This window comes from Budorcas taxicolor, chromosome 17, assembly GCF_023091745.1.
Source record: "Budorcas taxicolor isolate Tak-1 chromosome 17, Takin1.1, whole genome shotgun sequence".
NCBI lineage: Eukaryota > Metazoa > Chordata > Mammalia > Artiodactyla > Bovidae > Budorcas > Budorcas taxicolor.
The window spans coordinates 72,950,637-72,969,881 of NC_068926.1; the positions used below are offsets into that span (position 1 = coordinate 72,950,637).

The 19,245-nt window shown below is 63.5% G+C and overlaps 1 protein-coding gene across 4 annotated transcripts; it reads left to right on the forward strand.

Moving 5' to 3' along the window:
- The first annotated feature begins 1,714 nt into the window (after window positions 1–1,714).
- DGCR8 (DGCR8 microprocessor complex subunit) lies at window positions 1,715–19,024 on the forward strand. 4 transcript variants are annotated; one of them, XM_052654724.1, is made up of 16 exons: window positions 1,715–1,756; window positions 3,013–3,263; window positions 4,444–4,525; window positions 5,917–6,912; window positions 7,330–7,489; window positions 8,965–9,107; window positions 9,237–9,480; window positions 10,457–10,654; window positions 10,748–10,849; window positions 11,363–11,461; window positions 12,187–12,269; window positions 15,747–15,847; window positions 15,987–16,093; window positions 16,818–16,945; window positions 17,673–17,786; window positions 17,971–19,024. In XM_052654724.1, the coding sequence occupies exons 4-16, from the start codon at window positions 6,193–6,195 to the stop codon at window positions 18,052–18,054; spliced, it is 2,283 nt and encodes a 760-aa protein (XP_052510684.1). In that variant the 5' UTR covers window positions 1,715–1,756; window positions 3,013–3,263; window positions 4,444–4,525; window positions 5,917–6,192; the 3' UTR covers window positions 18,055–19,024. The 4 variants fall into 4 exon arrangements, with proteins under 4 accessions (XP_052510684.1, XP_052510681.1, XP_052510682.1 ...); XM_052654721.1 differs by lacking the exon at window positions 4,444–4,525; XM_052654722.1 differs by lacking the exons at window positions 1,715–1,756; window positions 4,444–4,525 and adding an exon at window positions 2,269–2,303.
- The last annotated feature ends 221 nt before the right edge of the window (window positions 19,025–19,245 follow it).

Below are 19,245 nucleotides of genomic sequence, written 5' to 3' on the forward strand. Positions count from 1 at the left end.
GGCATTGATCTCTGTGACTCCGATGCTGGAGCCAGCTGAGGACAGCGGGGCAGCCCCGTGGTGAGGTCCTTGTCTGTCAGCTGCCTGGTGCCAGGCCAAGTGGGAAGGTGGCTGCAGTGTGCACGGCTGAGGTTTCAGGCTTGACTGGGTAGGTGGGGTCCCTACCTCACGAGGCAATGAAGTGTGGTGAGGCGGCTAGATGGAGGGTGGTGGGCTGGGGGTTCCCATGGGCTCTGAGTGCACTGGGCAAGGACAGTAGCTGGCTGAGTCCAAGAGCCAGACCCTCACAGGGCTCAGTGCCCGCTGTGGGGTGCCTGGTGCCAACCCCATGGCACAGCTTGGCAAGCAGAGGGCAGGCAGGGAGGGAAGGCATAGGTGGGCCTCCCGCTTAGTGACCTGCAGCACCCCTCCCCTGGCTCTTTTTAGGAAATGATTTCAACTTGCTACAAACTTGAAAAATGGAACAAAGAATCCAGTATCCTTCACCAAGATCAAATCTCAACACCTTACCTAACCACAGTAAACATTTACAACCATGAAATTAGCATTGATACAATATTGTTAACTAATCTGCTGACCTTTGTCCCACTAATAACCCTTGCCTGACCCCCTCATCACACTTGGTTGTGGCTCCTCCAGCCCTAGAGGGCTCCCCAGTCTCTCTCTGACTTGAATGATCTTGACATTTTTTGAAAAGCACTGGCCATTTTGGGGGTAGAAGGACCCTCCTGTGGGTTTGCCGGGTCTTTGTGATTACACACGGGTTTTGCCTTTGCGGCTTTAGTATGTCCTTCTCGGGAGGCCCTCCGTATGTCCCTTTACTGGCGTTTTTCCCTCTTTTTTTTTTTAAATCGAGGCATCTTGAAGACACAAAGCAACACGTCTTTATCCGCTCTGATGGTGGACGTGCGCACCTTTGCTGGGGCGCCTGGCGGAGCGGTCTTCCCAATTGTCTCCTGCAAAGTCACCGCCTTGGCCTTGCAGCCAGGGAGTGTTGGGGGGTGGGGGGGGGGTGCTCTGTAACACCGTCAAACCGACGGGCCCCGCCCGGCCCTCGCTCCGCGCCGCCGGCTTTGGTTTGCAGCCGTCTCCGTGCCGGGGGAGCTCCCGCCTCGGCAGGGGCAGTCCTGGCTCCGCGCAGGACCAGCGAGCCGAGAAGGGCCGGACAGCAGCGCCCTCCTGTCTTTGCCCCCCTTATCCTTACGCTCACCGCTTTCACACGGAAAGCGTGGAGGTCGGCGTGCCTGCGGCCTCGCCCAGACCCGAGGCGCGCCCAGGGCTCCCGCGCCCCCCCGCTCCCGGCGTCCCCCGCGCGGCCCCGCTCCCGGCGTCCCCCGCGCGCCCCCGCTCCCGGCGTCCCCCGCGCGCCCCCGCTCCCGGCGTCCCGCGGGCTCCCCCCGTTCCCGGCGCCCTCCGCGCGCCGAGCCCCGCCCCGGCGGCGACCGTTAGCGCGGCGGCGGCCTCAGCGCCCGGTCGCGCCCGCGCAGCCGCGCCGTTCATTGGGCCGCGCTCCGCGGCCGCGAGCGCCGCGCGCCGCCGATTGGCGGCCTCCGCAGCCCGCCCGGCGGCTCCCCCAATGCGGGCAGGCCGCGCGCAGGATTGGCTGCGCGCGCCAAGGCCCGCCCTCCGCTCGCCGCGCGCGGCAGGCGGGTCCCGCCGAGCGAAGAGCGCCCGCGCGGCCCCTCTGGAGGGCGGCGGTGGCGGCGGCGGCCGGGCCGCGGGGCTCTGCGCTGCGGGCGGGCCGCGGGCGCCGGAGGTAGGTGCGGGGCGCGAGGGGCGCCCCGCGGCCGGGCGGGTGGGCGGCGCTGTGGCCTGCGTGAGGCGCGCCCTTCCGCTCCCGGGCCGAGGCCGCGGGGCCGGCGGGCGGCGGGGCGGGCGGCGGGGCGGGCCCGGCCACGCCGAGTCCCCGTCCGCCTTTGTGAGGCGCCGAGGGCGCGGGCGCGGGGCCCGCCGCGGTCTGGGCCGGGGCCGGGGCCCGCCGCGCCGCTCGCTCTCCGCGCGGGCCGGCCCCGGGGTGTGAGGAGACCCCCTCGTCCGGTGGGCCCAGAGCCGTAAAGGGCTTTCGGGCGGGCAAGGTCCCGACCGCGGCGGTGCCGGCCCGGGACCCTGCCGGGCGCGAGAGCCTGGGAAACGTGAGAAGCCTCCCGTGTTTTCCACCACACGCTCGCGGACCCAGGGTCGCGTAGACGATCGGGATGTGGTTTTGTCGTAACAATGACCCGGGGGTAGAAACAAGTGGAAGGGGACCACCTGTTGACAGTGGTCCTCGCCAGGTGCCCTCCGATGGACCTGGGTTGCTCAGGGTAGGAACTTGACTGGCTTGCCTGCTGCATGTGCCTCGGTTCCCCGGCGCCCAGCCTTCCTGCCTAGGGCCGGGGACTGCCAGGCCCCGAATGCTAGGCGGGTGTCCTGTGTTCTGGCCGCAGACTGGACTCCAGTCCTGGGCGGCGGGTAGAGTGGGCCAGAAACCCTGCCGCAGGTGGTCACCCAGCGGAGCGGGGGAATGGCCAGTCAGCAGTGGCGCCTGTGAATGTGGGATGCGAGGCGGACGGAAGATGACAAAAGGACGGGGTGAGGTCATTCTGCCGCTGGGTTGGGCGGGAGGCTGCAGCCACAGCACTGGACCGTTGGAGACAGCGCCTCCACGCCAGCCCAGCAAGTGGACCCAAGCGAAGGGCGCTGTCGGAGTGTCTTGGTTTTACACTGTGCCGGGACCCTGGGCTGCCTGCTGCAAGTCCGCTGCTGGCTCACTGTCCACTTGGCGAGCCGGGTCTGCATCCGTGTGTGCCGTCAGCTGGAGCAGTAGCGATGGCAGGAGGGCCAGCCTCTGAGCCTGCTGTGGCCCCGGCCACCATGTGGGGCATGTCTCCGGGCTTTTATAATCTGACTGTGACCTCAGGGTAGGGAAGTGAGTCTTGGCTTCTTGTAGGATCTGCACTCCCTTCCTTGGCGATCTCGTCCAGTCCCTGATTTTAACTCTGTCTCTCCTGACGCCTGCATGTCCGTCTCCAGCCCCGGCCTCCCTTCTGACAGCTGCACGCTTCCGGCTGCCTCTTCCACACCTCCACGTGTTACTTTGGTGCCAAGTAGCCGTGTCTAAACCTAGGCTATGATCTTCACCCGCCCGAACACTCCCCACGCTGCCTTCACCACCTCTGCGCGCGACACCTCTGTCCCTGAGTGTGGAGTCTCCTCGGCCTCCATGCACTCCTCAGGGCAGTTTCTCGCCGCCTCCACCTTGACATGCTGGTCCAGGCTGCCTGGTGAGCCTCTTTATCTGTTTCTTTGCTCTCACCCTCGTGCCTCCTATTATCTACTCACTTAGGGATTTTCAGGACCCAGAGCTGTAGGCAGTACAGACTGGAGCTACCTTGCCTGGGTGGTAAAGCGCTCCACCGCCTTCTCGCTGTGTGGCCTTGACCAAGTTGCTTGCCGTCTCTGTCCCTAACCTGTTTCCCACGGTGCTGTGTGGGCACTGGTGTGACAGTGTGTGAGGTGCTTAGAGCAGGGCCTGCCCGAGGGCTGGGGCGACCGCTGACCTTGGGCCGTGTGGCCTCGCCGCTCAGACCCTCCCATCCAGGGGTCTGTCTCCGCTTGCCTTCAGTGCCCTGGCCTCTTCCCGCGGGCACACTGCTGCCATCTGCCACCCCGTGCTCCCACCCCGGGGCCTTTGCTCTTCTCGGTGTTGCCTGGAATATCCCCTCCTCCACCTTCGGGGGTGTTGGCTGTGAGGCCTTTGCTGCCCACCCTTTCCTCAGCTCCTTGCTTTGCTTTCTCTTGAGCGCGTCTCAGTTTTTCTTAGTGGTTACTTGTCCGTCTCTCTGCTAATGTGTGAGCTCTGGGGCCGGGGATTTCGTCTGCCTCCGGTCCTCGGCATCTGCAGTGTTCTGTGTGCGCCACGTGGAAGGCGTTGACGGGTGCAGATAGCAAACGGGGAAGGTCAGGAGCGTGCTCGGGACAGCCTGCAGCGGAGCCCTCAGCGCACTGCCGCCCCCGGGGCCCGGCGGCTCCCCAAGCTCCAAGGATCCCTCGCTGCGGCTCCCAGTCTGCACTCTGGGCACCTCTTCAAGGCCTCCCTTCAGGTTTCATTGTTATCATCTTAGTTCTGTGCTTCTACACTGAGCTTCTCAGGCTCTGAACGTGGCCGGAGGTGTCCCCGTCTCTGCACGTCTCTTCGTTTTAGCCTTTGCGGCCTCCAGGATCGCGGGTGGGCTCTTGCTGGGGTCTCTGCAAACCTGCCTGGCGCCCAGGGCTTCGGTCCTGGTCGTGTCTGTGTCCTGTAGTGCTGGGTGTGCCGGCCTGCCTGTCTGAAATGAGCTTTCTTGGAGCCAGGAGACTGGCCTCGCCCCGCTCGGCGGTCCTCGTGCGCGTCCGGTGCCGCCTCAGTGGCCTCCCGGCTCCGCGTCCGTCACCACCTGTGTGCCCTGTTTCCTTGGTCCTTAGCACTTTTGGCAGACGTGCCTGCGGGGGAGGTATTGTGTTCAGAAACATGAGGACACCTTGGGACCCGGGAAGTAGAAGACAGGTCAGTGGCTGCTGCCCTCTCGCTCATGCCGACGCCCCGTCAGAGTAGGTGGTCAGTGAACAGTTGTCGGTGGGTCGGTCGCCCCTGGACAAGCCTCTGTCTTTTGTGTCCTGTCCCCCCACTGCAGCCTCTCAAACACATGGTGTCTGCTGTCTCCTGTCTGTCTGCAGCCCGCAAGCCGCCCCGAGGGGTGTGGGCACGCATGTGTGTCTGCATCCATGTGCATGGCATGTTCGTGTGTGTGTCTGCACGGTGTGGGGTGTGTGTGTGCATGTGTGTGTGTGTGTGTGTGTGTGTGTGTGTGCACGTGTTCTGCTGTGCTGGGACCTCCCTGCCGCGGCCCTGTGTTTGGACGTCCCGCCCTGCCTTCTCAGCCTGGTGTCTTCCCTCTGGCGTGAACTCCCCAGGGTTGCGTCCCCAGCCCTTTTCTTGCTCTGCCCTCGCTCTCTGGGTGGCCTCTCCTGTGGATTGGGTGACTGCCTGGCCGATGCGTCCTGGTGGCCTTGGCCCTGTTGGCCGGGCCTGCCCAGAGGCTCCGGGCACCCTTCTCTGTGGGCCCTGCCTGAGCGTCCCCCGGGGAGAGGCCCCGCGGGTCTTCGGGGCTGCCTCGTCCCGCTCTCCGCCTCCATCCGCTCGGCAGTGTGGTCAGTTCTGTGTCCGCTCTTCTCGTGGGTGTGGGCCTCCCTTCTGCGTAGGGACTGAACTGTGGCCTGAGGGTCCCTTCCTCCTGGGCCTCCCTGCTGCCCCAGCATGGAGCCAGGCTCCAAGCGGCTGCCAGGACCCCCGTGCCTGGGCTCAGCTGGCCCCCGTGGCCCCTCCCTGCCCGCCCGGCCGGGCTTCGTCCCCGTGGCTCCCAGCGCTCCTCCTGGGAGCAGAGCCATGCTCAGCCTGCCGCATCATTGCCCCTGCCCCCGTGCCCTGGGGTCCCAGGGGGCGGAGCCCCGGGCGCACCTCTGAGGCCGTAGTGCCGCAGAGCTGAGCGGAGGGCCGCCTGCTTGCCCTCTGACTGACCGGCCCGAGCAGGTGAGTGGACCCCCGTCACTGGTGCTAGATGGAAGCCACACGCCCCCGTGTGCTGTGGGAGGTTGGCCGCGTGAGCCGAGCCAGGGGAGCGCCGCGGTGCAGCGTAGTGCAGGAGTTTCGGTTTTTTTAATCCTTTTTGAACCTAAGTATAATATGGTTTTTGTGTTTCTGAAGTTGGAAATACAGTGGACAGCTAGTAAAATACTTGACTCAGGACTTAAGTTATAATTTAGGCTCTGAAGAAGGGAGTCAAGTTTGCCTGTTCTGAAGCGTGGAAGGCGCCCTCCTCAGGCAGTGTCACTGGACTCTGGGTGCCGGGAGGCGGGGGCCTCGGCCGCTGTGTGACGGCGCCTTTGCGTCTCTTGCAGGTGGAGGAGGACGGGTGCCCCTCGGCTCGAGGACAGACGCGCGCGGCCGCCGGTCACTAAGCTGAGTGCATTGTGATTTCCAATAATTGAGGCAGTGGTTCTGAAAGCTGTCTACATTAATGAAAAGAGCAATGTGGCCAGCTGGGCTAAGCCGCCAGCGCGCGCAGCGCGGGCAGACGCACCCGGGTCTCGGCGGACTTGTGCATGCTAGCTGTCTAGAGTTATGTCAGGTTCTTAAAAGCGCTGGTCTTTTAAAGTAGTCCTAACCACTGTACTATGGAGACATGTGGGAGCCCCTCTCCTCTCCCGCGCGAGCCCGCAGGAGGAGTGGCGATGGAGGACCGAGCTCGCCCCCTCCGTGCGCTGCCCCATGGACAGTCTCCACCACCTCCCCTGCAAACGTCCAGTGATGCAGACGTAATGGACGTTGGCTCTGGTGGTGATGGACAGGCCGAACCCCCTGCCGAGGACCCGCTCAACTTCTACGGAGCTTCTCTTCTCTCCAAAGGATCCTCCTCTAAGGCCCGCCTCCTCGTAGACCCGAACTGTAGTGGCCACAGCCCGCGCACAGCGCGGCACGCACCTGCGGTCCGGAAGTTCTCCCCTGACCTTAAGTTGCTTAAGGATGTAAAGATTAGCGTGAGCTTTACGGAGAGCTGCAGGAGTGAGGACAGGAAGGTGCTGTACACGGGAGCGGAGCGCGACGTGCGGGCAGAGTGTGGCCTGGCCCTCAGCCCTGTCAGTGGGGACGTGCATGCTGGCCCCTTTGGCGGGAGCGTGGGGAACGGGGTAGGCGCAGGGGGTGAGAGCGCGGGTAAGAGGGACGAGGAGCATGAGCTGGATCAGGAAAGGAGAGTGGAGTACGCAGTGCTCGATGAGTTAGAAGACTTTACTGACAATGCGGAGCTAGATGAAGAAGGCGCAGGCGGGTTCACGGCTAAAGCGATCGTGCAGAGAGACAGAGTGGACGAAGAGGCCTTGAATTTCTCCTACGAGGTATGTCGGCGTCCCCTCCTTTGGAGCACTCTTAGCAAAACCCAGAGAGAGGTGTTTGGGAGCTGCAGCATCTCTGGGAAGCCCGTGCTGCAACGTAGCCGAGGAAAAAACCCACAGGAGGCGGAAAGGTCCACGCGGAGAGAGAGCCGTTAGGCGTCCCGGGGTCCCAGCTCTGCTAACACAGTTTGGGTGACAGGTCTGCCTTGTACCCTTGTCTCAGCCGACTTGGAAGGATCTGCTGGTCACGAGCGTGTGCTTCGGCTGGCCGTTTCACCCTCTTTGCTTTTCAGGTGCTAGCGCACCCAGAGGCGCACCTAGGCCCCTGAGACCGCCTCCTCTCTGCGTTGCCGCTGGTACCTGCCCACGGGCGGGAGTGCGGTGCCAGGGGCCGCGGCCTCTGAACGGCGTGTCTTGCAGGATGATTTTGACAACGATGTCGACGCTCTTCTGGAAGAGGGCCTCTGTGCCCCCAAGAAGAGGCGCACGGAGGAGAGATACGGAGGAGACAGCGACCACCCGTCGGACGGGGAGACAAGTGTGCAGCCGATGATGACCAAGATTAAGACCGTTCTCAAAAGTGAGTCGGGCCGGGAAGCAGCGAGGCGCCTGGGCGCGCGCGCACGCTGGGAGAGCGCTCAGGCTGCCGGGAGGCGGTCTGGGCGGCTGTGTGCGTCTGCAGGCAGGAGGGTCCCATCAGGGCCGGCAGCTTGGAGCGTGAGGACACAGCCTGTGCACTGCCGGGGTGTGGGGAGGGGGCGCCGGGGTGTGGAGGCCACGGACGGGGCGGTGCTGAGCGCAGGGGCTGCTCGTGGCCCCCGTCTGAGTTCTGGGTTCTGTGCCGAGTGCTGGGGAAACCACTGGAAGCAGGCAGGACTCAGTCCACAGTCTGCTGTGAAAGCACGACCCGTGGCCGCGTGTGGACAGAGACGGAGGGGTCACGGGCATACTGGGAAGAGTGGTTGGGGTGCCCAGAGCCGCCCCGTGCAGCCACCTGCTGACACGGGGACGTCTCGGGCCCCCTTTTTCTGTCTTGGCCTGGGGGTGCCTCTTGGTGTCGGGTGGGCGGCGGGAAGGGGCTGGAGGGACTCGGGCACACAGGTGATGCCTTCTGCTGAGCACCATGCAGGTGGCCCACATGACAGGAGGAACCGAGGCGTGGCCGGTGCGCCATTTCCCGGCCACAGAGCGGGCCCGTCGGCAGGGCCGGGCGCGTGTCTGCTGCATGCGCGCTGGTCTGCTCAGGGTCACAACTCGCCTCCTCCTCCTCGGTTACCCGGGGCTGGTTGCAGGCAGCTCCTGGCCCAGCCTGCGGGGCAGGGGTGCCCGAGGGGGCCTGTGCGTGCCCAGCCTTGCCTGCCGTCCCAGGGCTGTCCTGACGCTGGTGGTCGCTTGGCGTCAGCTGCGTGCGGGTGTCAGGCCTGGCACGAGGGAGTCGTTCCGTTTCCACAAGAGCTGGTGGGGTTGTTTTCATCTCGTCCGTGTGTTTTTTTAGATTCCACGTGGCATTTCACTTTTGTTTCTGAGCTTTTCACTTGCTCCCAATACTGGTAAGAAAAGCAAGCTGTCCTTGAGTCTTTGTCCTGTGCGTCTCCCAGCAGCCAGGCCTGTCTGTGGCAGCTCGGGACAGTGCGGGCTTGCCACCTGGTCACAGGGAGCAGTGACCCACAGTCTGCGGTTCCTAGCGGAGCCTGCCCAGCCCCTGTGGCTGTGCCCGCGGGAGGCGGGCAGAGAGGCAGTGTCAGGGCGGCAGAGCTGCAGCGAGGCCCCGTGTCTTGCGGAGCGCTGCTCGGGGCTCTGCGGTGTGTCCGGGGACTAGAGCAGGTGAGGAGGGTGTTGGCGCCCTTGGGCCCCAGAGGCTCGGGCCCAGCACTCAGAGGAGCGGGCTTGCAGGCGGGGCTGGGCTCTCCTGGTGGGGGTGGGCCATCCTCACCCTGCTCAGAGCTTTTCTGTAAGGTGGGCTCCAGCGTGCTGCTGTTTCCGCCCGGGGGCAGACTGTGACTGTCCTGATGGCACCCGCGCGGCCGTGACCGTAGCTGTTCTTGCCCCGCGCAGGCCGGGGCCGCCCGCCGACGGAGCCGCTGCCCGACGGCTGGATCATGACGTTCCACAACTCCGGAGTGCCCGTGTACCTGCACCGGGAGTCACGGGTGGTCACCTGGTCCAGGCCCTACTTCCTGGGCACGGGGAGCATCCGGGTAGGGGCCGCGTCCGTCCCGCGTGTGGTCTCGCAGGCTGCAGAGGGAGGTGGTCGCCAGGCAGGCCGGTGCGGGTATCAGAGGCCCGTGCGTCCGGCCTGGTGACCTCTGTGGTCTCCCCACCTGCAGAAACACGGCCCTCCCCTGACCAGCATCCCCTGCCTGCACTACCGGAAGATGAAGGACAGCGAGGAGCGGGAGCGGGGCGCGGGGCTTGCGCCCCCGGAGCCGGAGCTGCCCCCGGATGAGCCCGACCCCCTGGGTGCCGACGCGGGGCCCCCAGACGAGAAGGACCCCCTGGGGGCCGAGGCGGCGCCCGGGGCCCTGGGGCAGGTGAAGGCCAAGGTGGAGGTGTGCAAGGACGAGTCGGTCGGTAAGCTTCGGGTGAACTTGGCCCCTAAGGAGGAGGGCCCCGTCTGCGCCTCCCCGCCCCTGCGCTCGGGAGACCCGCCTGCTGGCCGGCGCCGCTGTCCAGACGGCCTTTGCTCACGACCATGGGGCCTCTTGGCGCGGGGTGTGTGCCTGTTGGTCCTGGGTCCCCCTGCTGGGGTGGGCGCAGCCACTGCCTCAGCCCCGCGGGCGCCCTTGGTCCTGGGTAACCTCTCCCTGGCCCGCCCGCATCTGTTCTGTGGGGGCGGCTCTCTTAGCCCCTGCCCAGTCCCTGTTAGAGGGCGGTGCGTGTTTGATCCCCAGCTGTCTGCATGCTCCTGCCCGTGAGGGGCTGGGGGCTGCTCCCAAGAAGGGGCCGTGTCTGGGGCTGGCGGGGAAGCCTCCGGGGAGTGCACTGGTGCTCTGCGGGCACGGGGGTATTCTCGAGACACAGCTGGAGGGCCCCCCGTCTGCCTGATGGTGTCCCCATGGCGCCATCCTCAGCGTGTGCCCACTGGTATACACTCCTGTGTGGGGAGCTCTGTGGTTTTGCTCCGTCCCTAAGTGTGCAAGCGTGTGCGTGGCGTCCAGGCCTCTGGGGGACACAGCAGGGTGGGGCTGACGGGAGGCCTGGGGTCCTGGGGGAGAGGCGGGGGCAGGAGGCTGTGCTGGGCTCGATGCCTCCGATGCGGGCCATTGGCACCTGGTTCCGGATGGGGAGAAGGTCCTGGAGGCTGATGGTGGTGTGTTTTTTAAACATTCCTTTTTCTTAATTTTTTGTTTTTCTGTTCTAAATAAACTAAAAGGATAGCCCAGAAGTTTCTCCCTGGGGGACCTGGCAGAGCTAAGGAGCCTGATTGCTTGGCCCCTCATCCTTGAGGGGAAGCGGGAGGGGCGTTGTGTGGCTGGACCCGTCCTGCCACCGAGGGAGTGACTCTGGTTGGGGGTCCGTCACTCGGGTGTCTGGTCAATCTGTGCAGACCTTGAGGAGTTTCGGAATTACCTGGAGAAGCGCTTCGACTTTGAGCAAGTGACCGTGAAGAAGTTCAGGACGTGGGCTGAGCGTCGGCAGTTCAATCGAGAAATGAAGCGAAAACAGGCCGAGTCCGAGAGGCCCATCCTGCCCGCCAACCAGAAGCTCATCACGCTGTCTGTGCAGGACGCGCCCACGAAGAAAGGTGAGCCGGGCCCCACCCGCCCTGCGGCTCCGAGTCTGCCCCCGCAGGCGGGGGTGCCGGCTGCTCTGAGACGGGCCCTGTCGCCCCGCGCAGAGTTCGTCATCAACCCCAACGGCAAGTCCGAGGTGTGCATCCTGCACGAGTACATGCAGCGCGTGCTCAAGGTCCGGCCCGTCTACGGCTTCTTCGAGTGCGGTGAGCGCCCCCCCGCCCCGCCCGCCCGTCCCCCGTCCCCAACTCCCGTCCCGGCCAGGCCTCCCTGTCCCGGCCTGCCTTCTCCGCCTTGGATGAGACAGGAAACGGAGGGGGTCATCCTCGCCTGCCGTCCTCTCCCCACAGCCCACCAGGCCTCGGGGTGGAGGAGCCGCAGGGCTGCCGGCTCCCTCTGGGCCGCCCTCAGCCTCCTGAGTGAAGGCTGGAAGCTCAGGTCCGCCGTGGCCTCCCTTTTCTCTCGGCTTTCCGTGTCTGTGTTCCTGCCCCTCGCGTTCTGTGTGCACCCCGCGCCCGCCCTCCTCTCTCAGACCTCGCTCTCCGTTCCTGGAGGCTCTGCCTCTGGCCTGTCTCCCTCAGTGGCTGCCCAGTGCCCCGGGGACCCCCACCCTGCCTTCCTGCAGCAGCCCTGCCCCACTCTCCTCAGTGAGCGGAGTGTATGTGTGTGCTGTGAGCGTCCTGGCCACGTGTGTTTTAAAGGGGTCGTTCTGATTTAAGAGAACCCGAGCGAGCCTTTCGGGGCCTCGGTGACCATTGACGGTGTGACCTATGGCTCTGGGACGGCGAGCAGCAAGAAGCTGGCCAAGAATAGAGCCGGTAAGGCGCCTGCTGGGGGCATGCGGCCGCCCCGGCCGGAGGTGGGGTGGGCCACTTATGCACTCACTGGGAAGGGCTCACCAAGAGGCAGAATGGGAGAAGCGAACGTAGAGGACCTTCGTCCGCTCGGTCGGGTGGGCCTGCGCCTCCTGCCCCGGCCCTCCATGCACCCCCCTACCGCCACACGCACAGTGCTCTGCGCTGCCTGAGCCTGGGCGCCATCTGTGTAGACCCCGCACAGCGGGCGTGCTCCTCGGGGGTCCTGACGTGTGCTTCCAGTGAGGCTTGGGGCTGCCGGTCTGGAGCACAGCCGGGCAGGCTCTAGGGGGGCTCCTGCTGCTGGCTGCACCCCCGCTGGCGCGTCAGCGTGCTTCTGGGAGCCGGCTAGCCCCTCTCCTGGGGAGGCACTGAGCCAGCCTCTGCCGGCGTCACGTGATCTCTCCCCCCTCCAGGAGGCCCCTCCACTTTAGAGAGGCTCCAGAGGGTCTTCGGCTCCACCCACCAGTGGGCTGTTCGCGGGCTCTCAGGGCAGAAAGCTGCGAGGTGCAGCCGTCCTCGACACCCCCAGCCCACCCCGGTGAGGCCGGCCCCTGCAGGCGCGCTCCTATGCCCGGGGCTGTGCCCAGGGCACCCATGCTTGGCCTGCAGAGCCTCGAGTGCCGCTCCGCCCCTGGGGCCCGCCTCCTGTCTGAGTTTGGCCCCTCACCTGGTGCTCCTCCCCACAGCCCGCGCCACGCTGGAGATCCTCATCCCCGACTTCGTCAAGCAGACATCGGAGGAGAAGCCCAGAGACAGTGAGGAGCTGGAGGTGAGCACGGGCCCGCCGGGCGGGGGCTGTCTCCTGCTGGGTCTCTGTCCCCGTCTTGCTGTGGGTGTGAGAGGCTGCGTTTGCCGTATTGCGAGGAAGTCGCTCTGCACTGACAGGCGTGCGGTGGACGAGCCTTTGAGGCAGAGGCTGCGAAAGCTGGACTGTTCTTTGTGTTGAGAACCGCTTGGAACTGTTGGTGAGCTGCTTTGGGTAGATTGCTTCCGTGGGTTTTTGCAGCAAGGGCTGCTCACACTGAAGGATGTGCCCTTTTTTTAATTTTTTATTTATTTATTTATTTTTTAAAGTCTTTATTGAATTTGTTACAATATTGCTTCTGTATTAATTTGGTGTTTTTGGCCGCAAGGCATGTGGGATCTCTGCTCCTGGACCAGGCATCAAACCCTTACCCCGTGCACTGGAAGGCAAAGTTCTTAACCAGTGGAACACCAGGGAAGTTCCCTGCCCTTTTTTTAAAACACCAGGCTGTCTTTGTTCCCTCCGTGCCGGGCTTAGTTCCGTCACACGGGCTCTAGTTCCCTGGCCAGGGACAGAACCCAGGCCCCTCGCGTTGGAAGCATGCTGTCGACCACTGGCCCACCAGGGAGGCCCCTGCGCTCTTTCTTTATAACACCTTTATTGAAGTTTACCTTAGATACACCATGGTTTTTCCCTTTGAAGCTACGCAGCACAGTGGGTTCTGTGTGCGCAGCTTGTGTGCATCACTCCGGAAGGAAGCCCTGGCCCGCCATCTGAGCCCAGGCTCGACCCGCCCGCCGGCCCTGCAGCGCTGGCTGCTTTCTGTGCTGGGCCCACCGCCTCTGACCTCTGCAGTCGGTGGGGCCAGACCCACGTGCTCTTGCTGCTGAGCTGGGGCTTTATCGGTGTGAGGACGTTTCCTTCCACTCCTGGTTTGCTGACTGTCTGCAGTGGGTGTTGGGTTTTGAACTTTCTGCTTCTTTGAGATGATCACATGGTTTTTATCTTTGGTTTTACTGGTGTGGGGTTGTGCTGCTTTGCTTTTGGATGTAAAACGAACCTCGCCTTCCTGAGGTGAGTCCCCCTCGGCCGTGCTGCAGCCTCCTTTGTGTGGACGGGCTTGGCTCGCTGCTGTTTTGTTAAGGATTTCGGCAGCTGTGTTTTCAAGGGGTGCTGGTCTGCATTTTTTTCCGTATGATGTCTTTGGTGTTGGAACCAGGGCAGTACTTGCCTCATAGAATGAGTGGGAAAGTGTTCCTTCCTGTTTCATCGTGTGGAATAGTTTGCAAAAGATTGGTGCTAATTTTTTTCATGCTTGGTGGAATTCACCAGTGAGACCATCTGGGCCTGGGCTTCCCCTTGCTCTCGAAGTGTTTACTCATTAGGCGTTTTCCGGTTTTCTGCCGCTGCTCGAGCTGGCTGTGGGATTCTGGGTCTGCAGGAGTTTTCCCAGGTGGCCAGGCCCTCCAGGGGCCTGGCAGCTCGCAGCGCCCTCTTGTGGCCCTGTGTGCTTCAGCGGGGCTGTGCGTCCTTGCTTCTGTGCCTGCGTTTTAGCAGGTTGAGCCTTTGTTTGCTCTCGGCCGATCTCAGTGTGCGACCCGTGTTGCTGGTCCTCTCACACACGAGCTGCTGCTTGTCTGGGAGTTCTCGTCCTTCTTCTCTGTTTCAGCTCCAGCCTTATTTTTCCTTTCTGCCAGGCTTGTGTTTGGCTTGTCCTTTTTTCTAGTTTCCTAGGGGTTAGGGTGTTGGCTTGAGGTCTCCTTAGGTGTGGCGCTTACAGCTGTCAGCTTCCTCTGAGCTGCCCTGCACCCACCTTCTTGCCCCTTCCCTCTGTACTCCCTTACACCCGCACTCCTACTCTGATATAGGTGTGTTGTGGTCTGACCTGCGGCTCGGTGTTTTCCTGGTTTCCCTTGTGATTTTTTCCTTTGAGCCAGTGGTTATTTTAGGACCGTTTACTTTTCATATATTTGTGTGTCTCCCCAGTTTCCTTCAGTTATTGATTTTTTTAAAAATCTTTATTTGGCTGACCCAGGTCTTAGTTGCAGCATGTGGGATCTAGTTCCCTGACCAGGAACCGAACCCTGCTCCTCAGCGTTAGGAGCATGGAGTCTAAGCCACTGGACCACCAGGGAGGTCTCCAGTTACTGATTCCTAACCTAATTCTATTGTGATTCAGAACCACAGCTTGTGTGATTCCAGTCGGTCGTTTACCGTATGTCGAGGCTGTGCTCTGCCTGCCTGAGAGGCTAGGCGTGTGTGCTTGCCGGCGGAGTGAACAGCCCGAGCTGGTGAGGGGCGTGCTCCCCTGCCGGGGGTCTGTCCTGGAGCGAGTGGCCTGAGTCCCCAGTTGCTGCCGAGCTGCCCCTTCACAGCCCTCAGGTTTTCTCCCTGCATTTGGGGCTGTTAGGCGCATGTGTCTTTGTGATCGTGTGATAAAGAGACACACAGACGTTTGCCCTCTGTCCTTGGTCCCTGCACAGAGCTACTGAGGTAGGGAAACTGCCACTTGGCTCTTGCCCCCCCCAGTCCCTGAAGCAGCTCCCTTCGAGAAGAGTGAAGGGGATGTTTGGGACTTCCCTGGCAGGCCTGTGGTTGGGACTCCATACTTCTGATGCTGGGGAATTGGGATCCTGCGTGCCAGGAGGTGCAACCAGAAAGTACAGACAGGTTAAGTGAAGGGAACCCTTTATTCTGACCCCTTCCCTCCGCCTGAGTTCACGTCGAGGTGGCTCGAGGCAGGGGGCTGGTTGCCGGGAGCACCCCTGTGCAGTCAGGCGGACGGGACCTGCAGCCCCATCTTCCGCCCCCTGTGCCCGGGGGTGGGTTCTTCCCTTGTGGCCGGCAGTCTGAGCAGCACCCTGACTGCGGGGCTCAGGGTGCCCTGGCTGGCCAACACCCAGAGGTGCTGGGAGGGAGGCACACTCAGGGTGCTTTTCCGCTTGCTGAGATCAGGGCCAGCTCCTGACGCTGTGGGGCAGGGAGCTCCCTCGCTCCTGGAGGAGCAGGTTCCTGGAGTTCCATATGAAGACGGTGGGGCTGGGGCCCCCAGGGGCTGGGCAGTAGGGGAAGGGGCCTCCCTGAGAAGCTCTGACAGAGCGTGTGGTTCTGGGTCACAGCCAGGGAGGGGCTGTGCTCCCGAGGGTCCCAGCCGGCTCCGGGCTGGCGAGGCCTCTGTTGCCAGCCTCCTTCTCTGTGAACTGGCCGGGCGCCTCTCCGTCACCATGGCTGAGCTTCTGTTCTGTTGTGTCCGATCACTTTATCCTGAACTCACTTACGATGGTTTTCAAGGTTTTTCCAAAGGTCGTGTGTCTTTAGCTTTCTGGCCCAGTCGTCCGATCAGACTCTGGTTCAGGACAGGCTCCGAGGCCAGCAGGCAGGCGTGTCTCGGGTGGCCCGGCCTGAGGTGTGGTTAGTGTCGCTGAGAGGCTGTGACAAGGGCGGGGGCGGCTGGATGGGCCCTGGGCGTGGCTGGCACTCACTGGCCACTTCCCTTTGTAGTATTTCAACCACATCAGTATCGAGGACTCGCGGGTCTACGAGCTGACCAGCAAGGCCGGGCTGCTCTCCCCCTACCAGATCCTCCACGAGTGCCTTAAAAGGTGGGGTGTCCCTTCCTGGGGCCTCCCCAGGGGACCCGCAGGGCCTGGGAGAACCCTTCTGGGCTGGGAGCCGCGGTCTGGGGAGGACGGTGAGGGCCATCTCAGGGCGATGTTGCCTACTGTCTGCTTTGTCCCCCAGAAACCACGGGATGGGAGACACCTCCATCAAGTTTGAAGTGGTTCCTGGTAAAAACCAGAAGAGCGAATACGTCATGGCGTGCGGCAAGCACACAGTGCGAGGCTGGTGTAAGCCTCCCACCCTGGCCCCCGCACACCTGCTTTCCGTGACCATGGGGTCCGCTGCCTGGGCTCACCTGGGCCTCAGCCACATGCTGATGGCTCCCAGGTGTGCCTGCCGCACCGCACGTCACCCTGAGACCCAGCCAGCCTGCATGCCGCTGTGGCGGCCAGCGTCCCAGGCTTGAGCTGCTCAGCTGGCTGGGCCGTGGCCCTGCTGCCAGCACGGCCTGCTCAGCCCTGGGTCCCTGGGAGGGGAGCAGGCCCGCTGCTCGTCGCCTCGCCCAGGGCTGGAGGTGGCCTCACACAGAGACTGTGGGACTGTCTAAGCACAGCCCAGCACCGGGTAAGGGAGGTCATGCCCGTGCAGACCAGGCCGTCCCCCACGGACGCCAGTGCTTGCCAAGTCCAGCCCTGAGCAGGGGGCAGGGTGGGAACAGACCCACCCAGGGTAGAGGCCCTGCGCCCCTCCAGCCTGCTCTGCACCCCAGCCTCTCCTTTCTCCATCTAGGGACATCCGCCGCACAGGACTCCCCCCGGGCCCCAGCCTGCCTTGCAGAACGCATCATCTGTGTGTCTGCAGCTGTGGGCAGGGGCCCTTGAGAGCCGCAGCCTGGGGGGCTTCCTGCCCTCCCTGAGCCCCTGGCGGGCGGGGCTGTGTGGAGTGTGCCCGTCTGGATACGGTGCCCTGTGGACATGGGTGTCTTGACTCTGTGTCCACGTCTCCGCCTAGGCAAGAACAAGCGCGTCGGGAAGCAGTTAGCGTCTCAGAAGATCCTGCAGCTGCTGCACCCGCACGTCAAGAACTGGGGGTCCTTGCTGCGCATGTACGGCCGCGAGAGCAGCAAGATGGTCAAGCAGGTAGCGGGGTTGGAGGGGCGCAGCGGGCAGGTGGGCGCTGCCCCGGGCACCAGCACCACGCGCCTCACAACAGCCCGTGTGTGTCCTCTGTTTTGGCCAAGATGTTGAGATTTCGCAACCGTTAAATTTTTGTGCATTTAGGGGAAACTGAAGGGAAGTGACATCTGGTTTTTGATTTTTTTCCCCGACTTCAGGAACAGTCCCCAGTGAGTGGTGGGTGTGGAGGGTGAGGACTGTGGAGGACACCCCAGCTGTTCCTGGAGAGTTCCTGGCTCTGGGCTGGGGGGTGTGGGGGTCCCTGAGGCGCTGGGCCTTGTGTGGCTGAGCCACTGCCTTCCTGTCTGTGCGTGGAGAGCGTCCTGCTGGGCCGGGAGCTGGGGAGAAGCTTGCTCGGCCCTGCCCGGAGGCCCCAGAGCCATCGGGTGGGGTGCAGCCTGCAGGCCGCCTCACGTGGTGCTCACCCCACGGACGTGTGGGGAGCGAGGTGTGGGCCCTCCGGCGGCCGCGGGGCAGGGCGAGCCTGCGCCGGCATGCCATCCCCCTGACCACGTTGGGTCCCGGCCACCCTTGCTGGATGCCTCTGGGCACGGTGCGTGCCTGGCTGGCGGCTGGCAGCTGTGGGGGCCAGCAGACCCCCTGCGCCTAAGGCGGCGGGAGCGGGCAGATGGCAGCTGGGCTGTGGGAGGGGAGGCCCCGGCTGGTGCTGCCAGCAGGCTCTGCTCCCCAGGAGACCTCGGACAAGAGCGTGATTGAGCTCCAGCAGTTCGCTCGCAAGAACAAGCCCAACCTGCACATCCTAAGCAAGCTGCAAGAGGAGATGCGGCGGCTGGCGGAGGAGCGGGTAGGCGGCGGCCCCGGGCCCGGGGCCCCGGGGGCTGCGACCTCGACCCTCCTCTGCTGGGTGTGCGTGCTGGGCTCACCCCTTCCCCGGGGCCCCGCCGTGCCCAGGTCGCAGTGCCCGTGGCCCCACCCCTGACCTCAAGCTGCGGTCCCTGTGGCCCCACCTGACGTCAGTGTCCTTCCAGGAGGAGACACGCAGGAAGCCCAAGATGTCCATCGTGGCATCTGCGCAGCCTGGTGGCGAGCCCCTCTGCACCGTGGACGTGTGAGGGCGGCCGGCAGGGCTGCCAGCGCACTGGGGACCTCCCCACGAACCCTGCTGCCCAGGCCTCTGGCCCACGCCCCCGCCGCACGCCTGACGGCAGGCCATGCAGCTCCCCCGGAGGCCACCTACAGTCCGGGCGGCTGTGTCCTGGCCTCTGCCCACCTGCCTCACAGGCGACCACAGACAGCTGGGAGATCGCCGTGAGGCTCTGGTCGTGTGGACGGGCTCTGAAGGTTTTCATGAACTCTCTATGTAACGTGCACTGACTGGAAGTGATAGTTGATGACGTGAAATGCGAAGGCCACGCACCCCTGGCCCCCACAGGCATGTAGGGACCCAGCCAGAAGGCGCAGGCCGGTACCCTCACCTCCCAGCCTCCTGGGCTTTCCTTCTTTTTTCTGAGAGTTAACAGTAGGAAGGACTATTTAGAATGAACAGGACTTAGTGTCACAGCTGTTTCTCAGAGGTTGCAGGCAAACCACCACGGTGATCTTTCTTCACCCAGAGAGGCGCTGCCCTGCCTGCCTGCCAGCCTGGCGTCCGTTCTTAGTGCCCTGAACACGCCTTCGTAGATAGAGGCCCCTCACCTTTGCTGGCCTCTGGTAATTTTTTACTAAGTTTTTGCACAGTCCAGTCTGTCAGTCCATCAATTTTTAAAGCTTTTATGATATTTTAGCGTTTGGAAAGAAGCTTTTACAGTGAGGGTAGAAGATAGGTGTGGAATCACGTAGCGGATGTGACCGGTTGATGCATTTTAGCTCGTGGACTTAAAAAAAAGGAACTGAAGATGCTCATGCTGGCACGGGTGGCCCTCGCCTTTACCTGCGGCCATGCGGTGTCTGGGTGGTCCCGGGAATGGGGCGGGTCTGTCCCAGCCTCAGCCGTGGAGCCTTCAGAACGCCCCTCCACGTGACTGAGGTCAGCCCCTACAGACCTTTGTAAAACGATCCACGAATCAAGTCGCTGTAATTATACGCTTGCTTCTGTCCTGTCCCGTCTATGGTGGTGAATCATAACTGGACTGTTCTTGCCCTTAAAGCAGTGCCTCACGCAGACTGGAGCTGGTGCCCTTGCCGTGGTCCAGCCTCCCTCTGTCCCCCTCCCCGGGTGTGGGCACGGCTCTGCTGCAGGGGCAGAGGGCAGGGAGGGCCTGTGGGGGCAGCTGGGTCACGGCCACAGGCGTGAGCCTCGACGG

Bases quoted from the DNA above. Each gene is read 5' to 3' on its own strand.
- DGCR8 (XM_052654724.1), top strand. From the start codon at position 6,193: ATGGAGACATGTGGGAGCCCCTCTCCTCTCCCGCGCGAGCCCGCAGGA. The intron at 9,481-10,456 runs GTAAGCTTCGGG...CAATCTGTGCAG, and splicing joins GTGCAAGGACGAGTCGGTCG to ACCTTGAGGAGTTTCGGAAT. The intron at 10,655-10,747 runs GTGAGCCGGGCC...CGCCCCGCGCAG, and splicing joins GGACGCGCCCACGAAGAAAG to AGTTCGTCATCAACCCCAAC.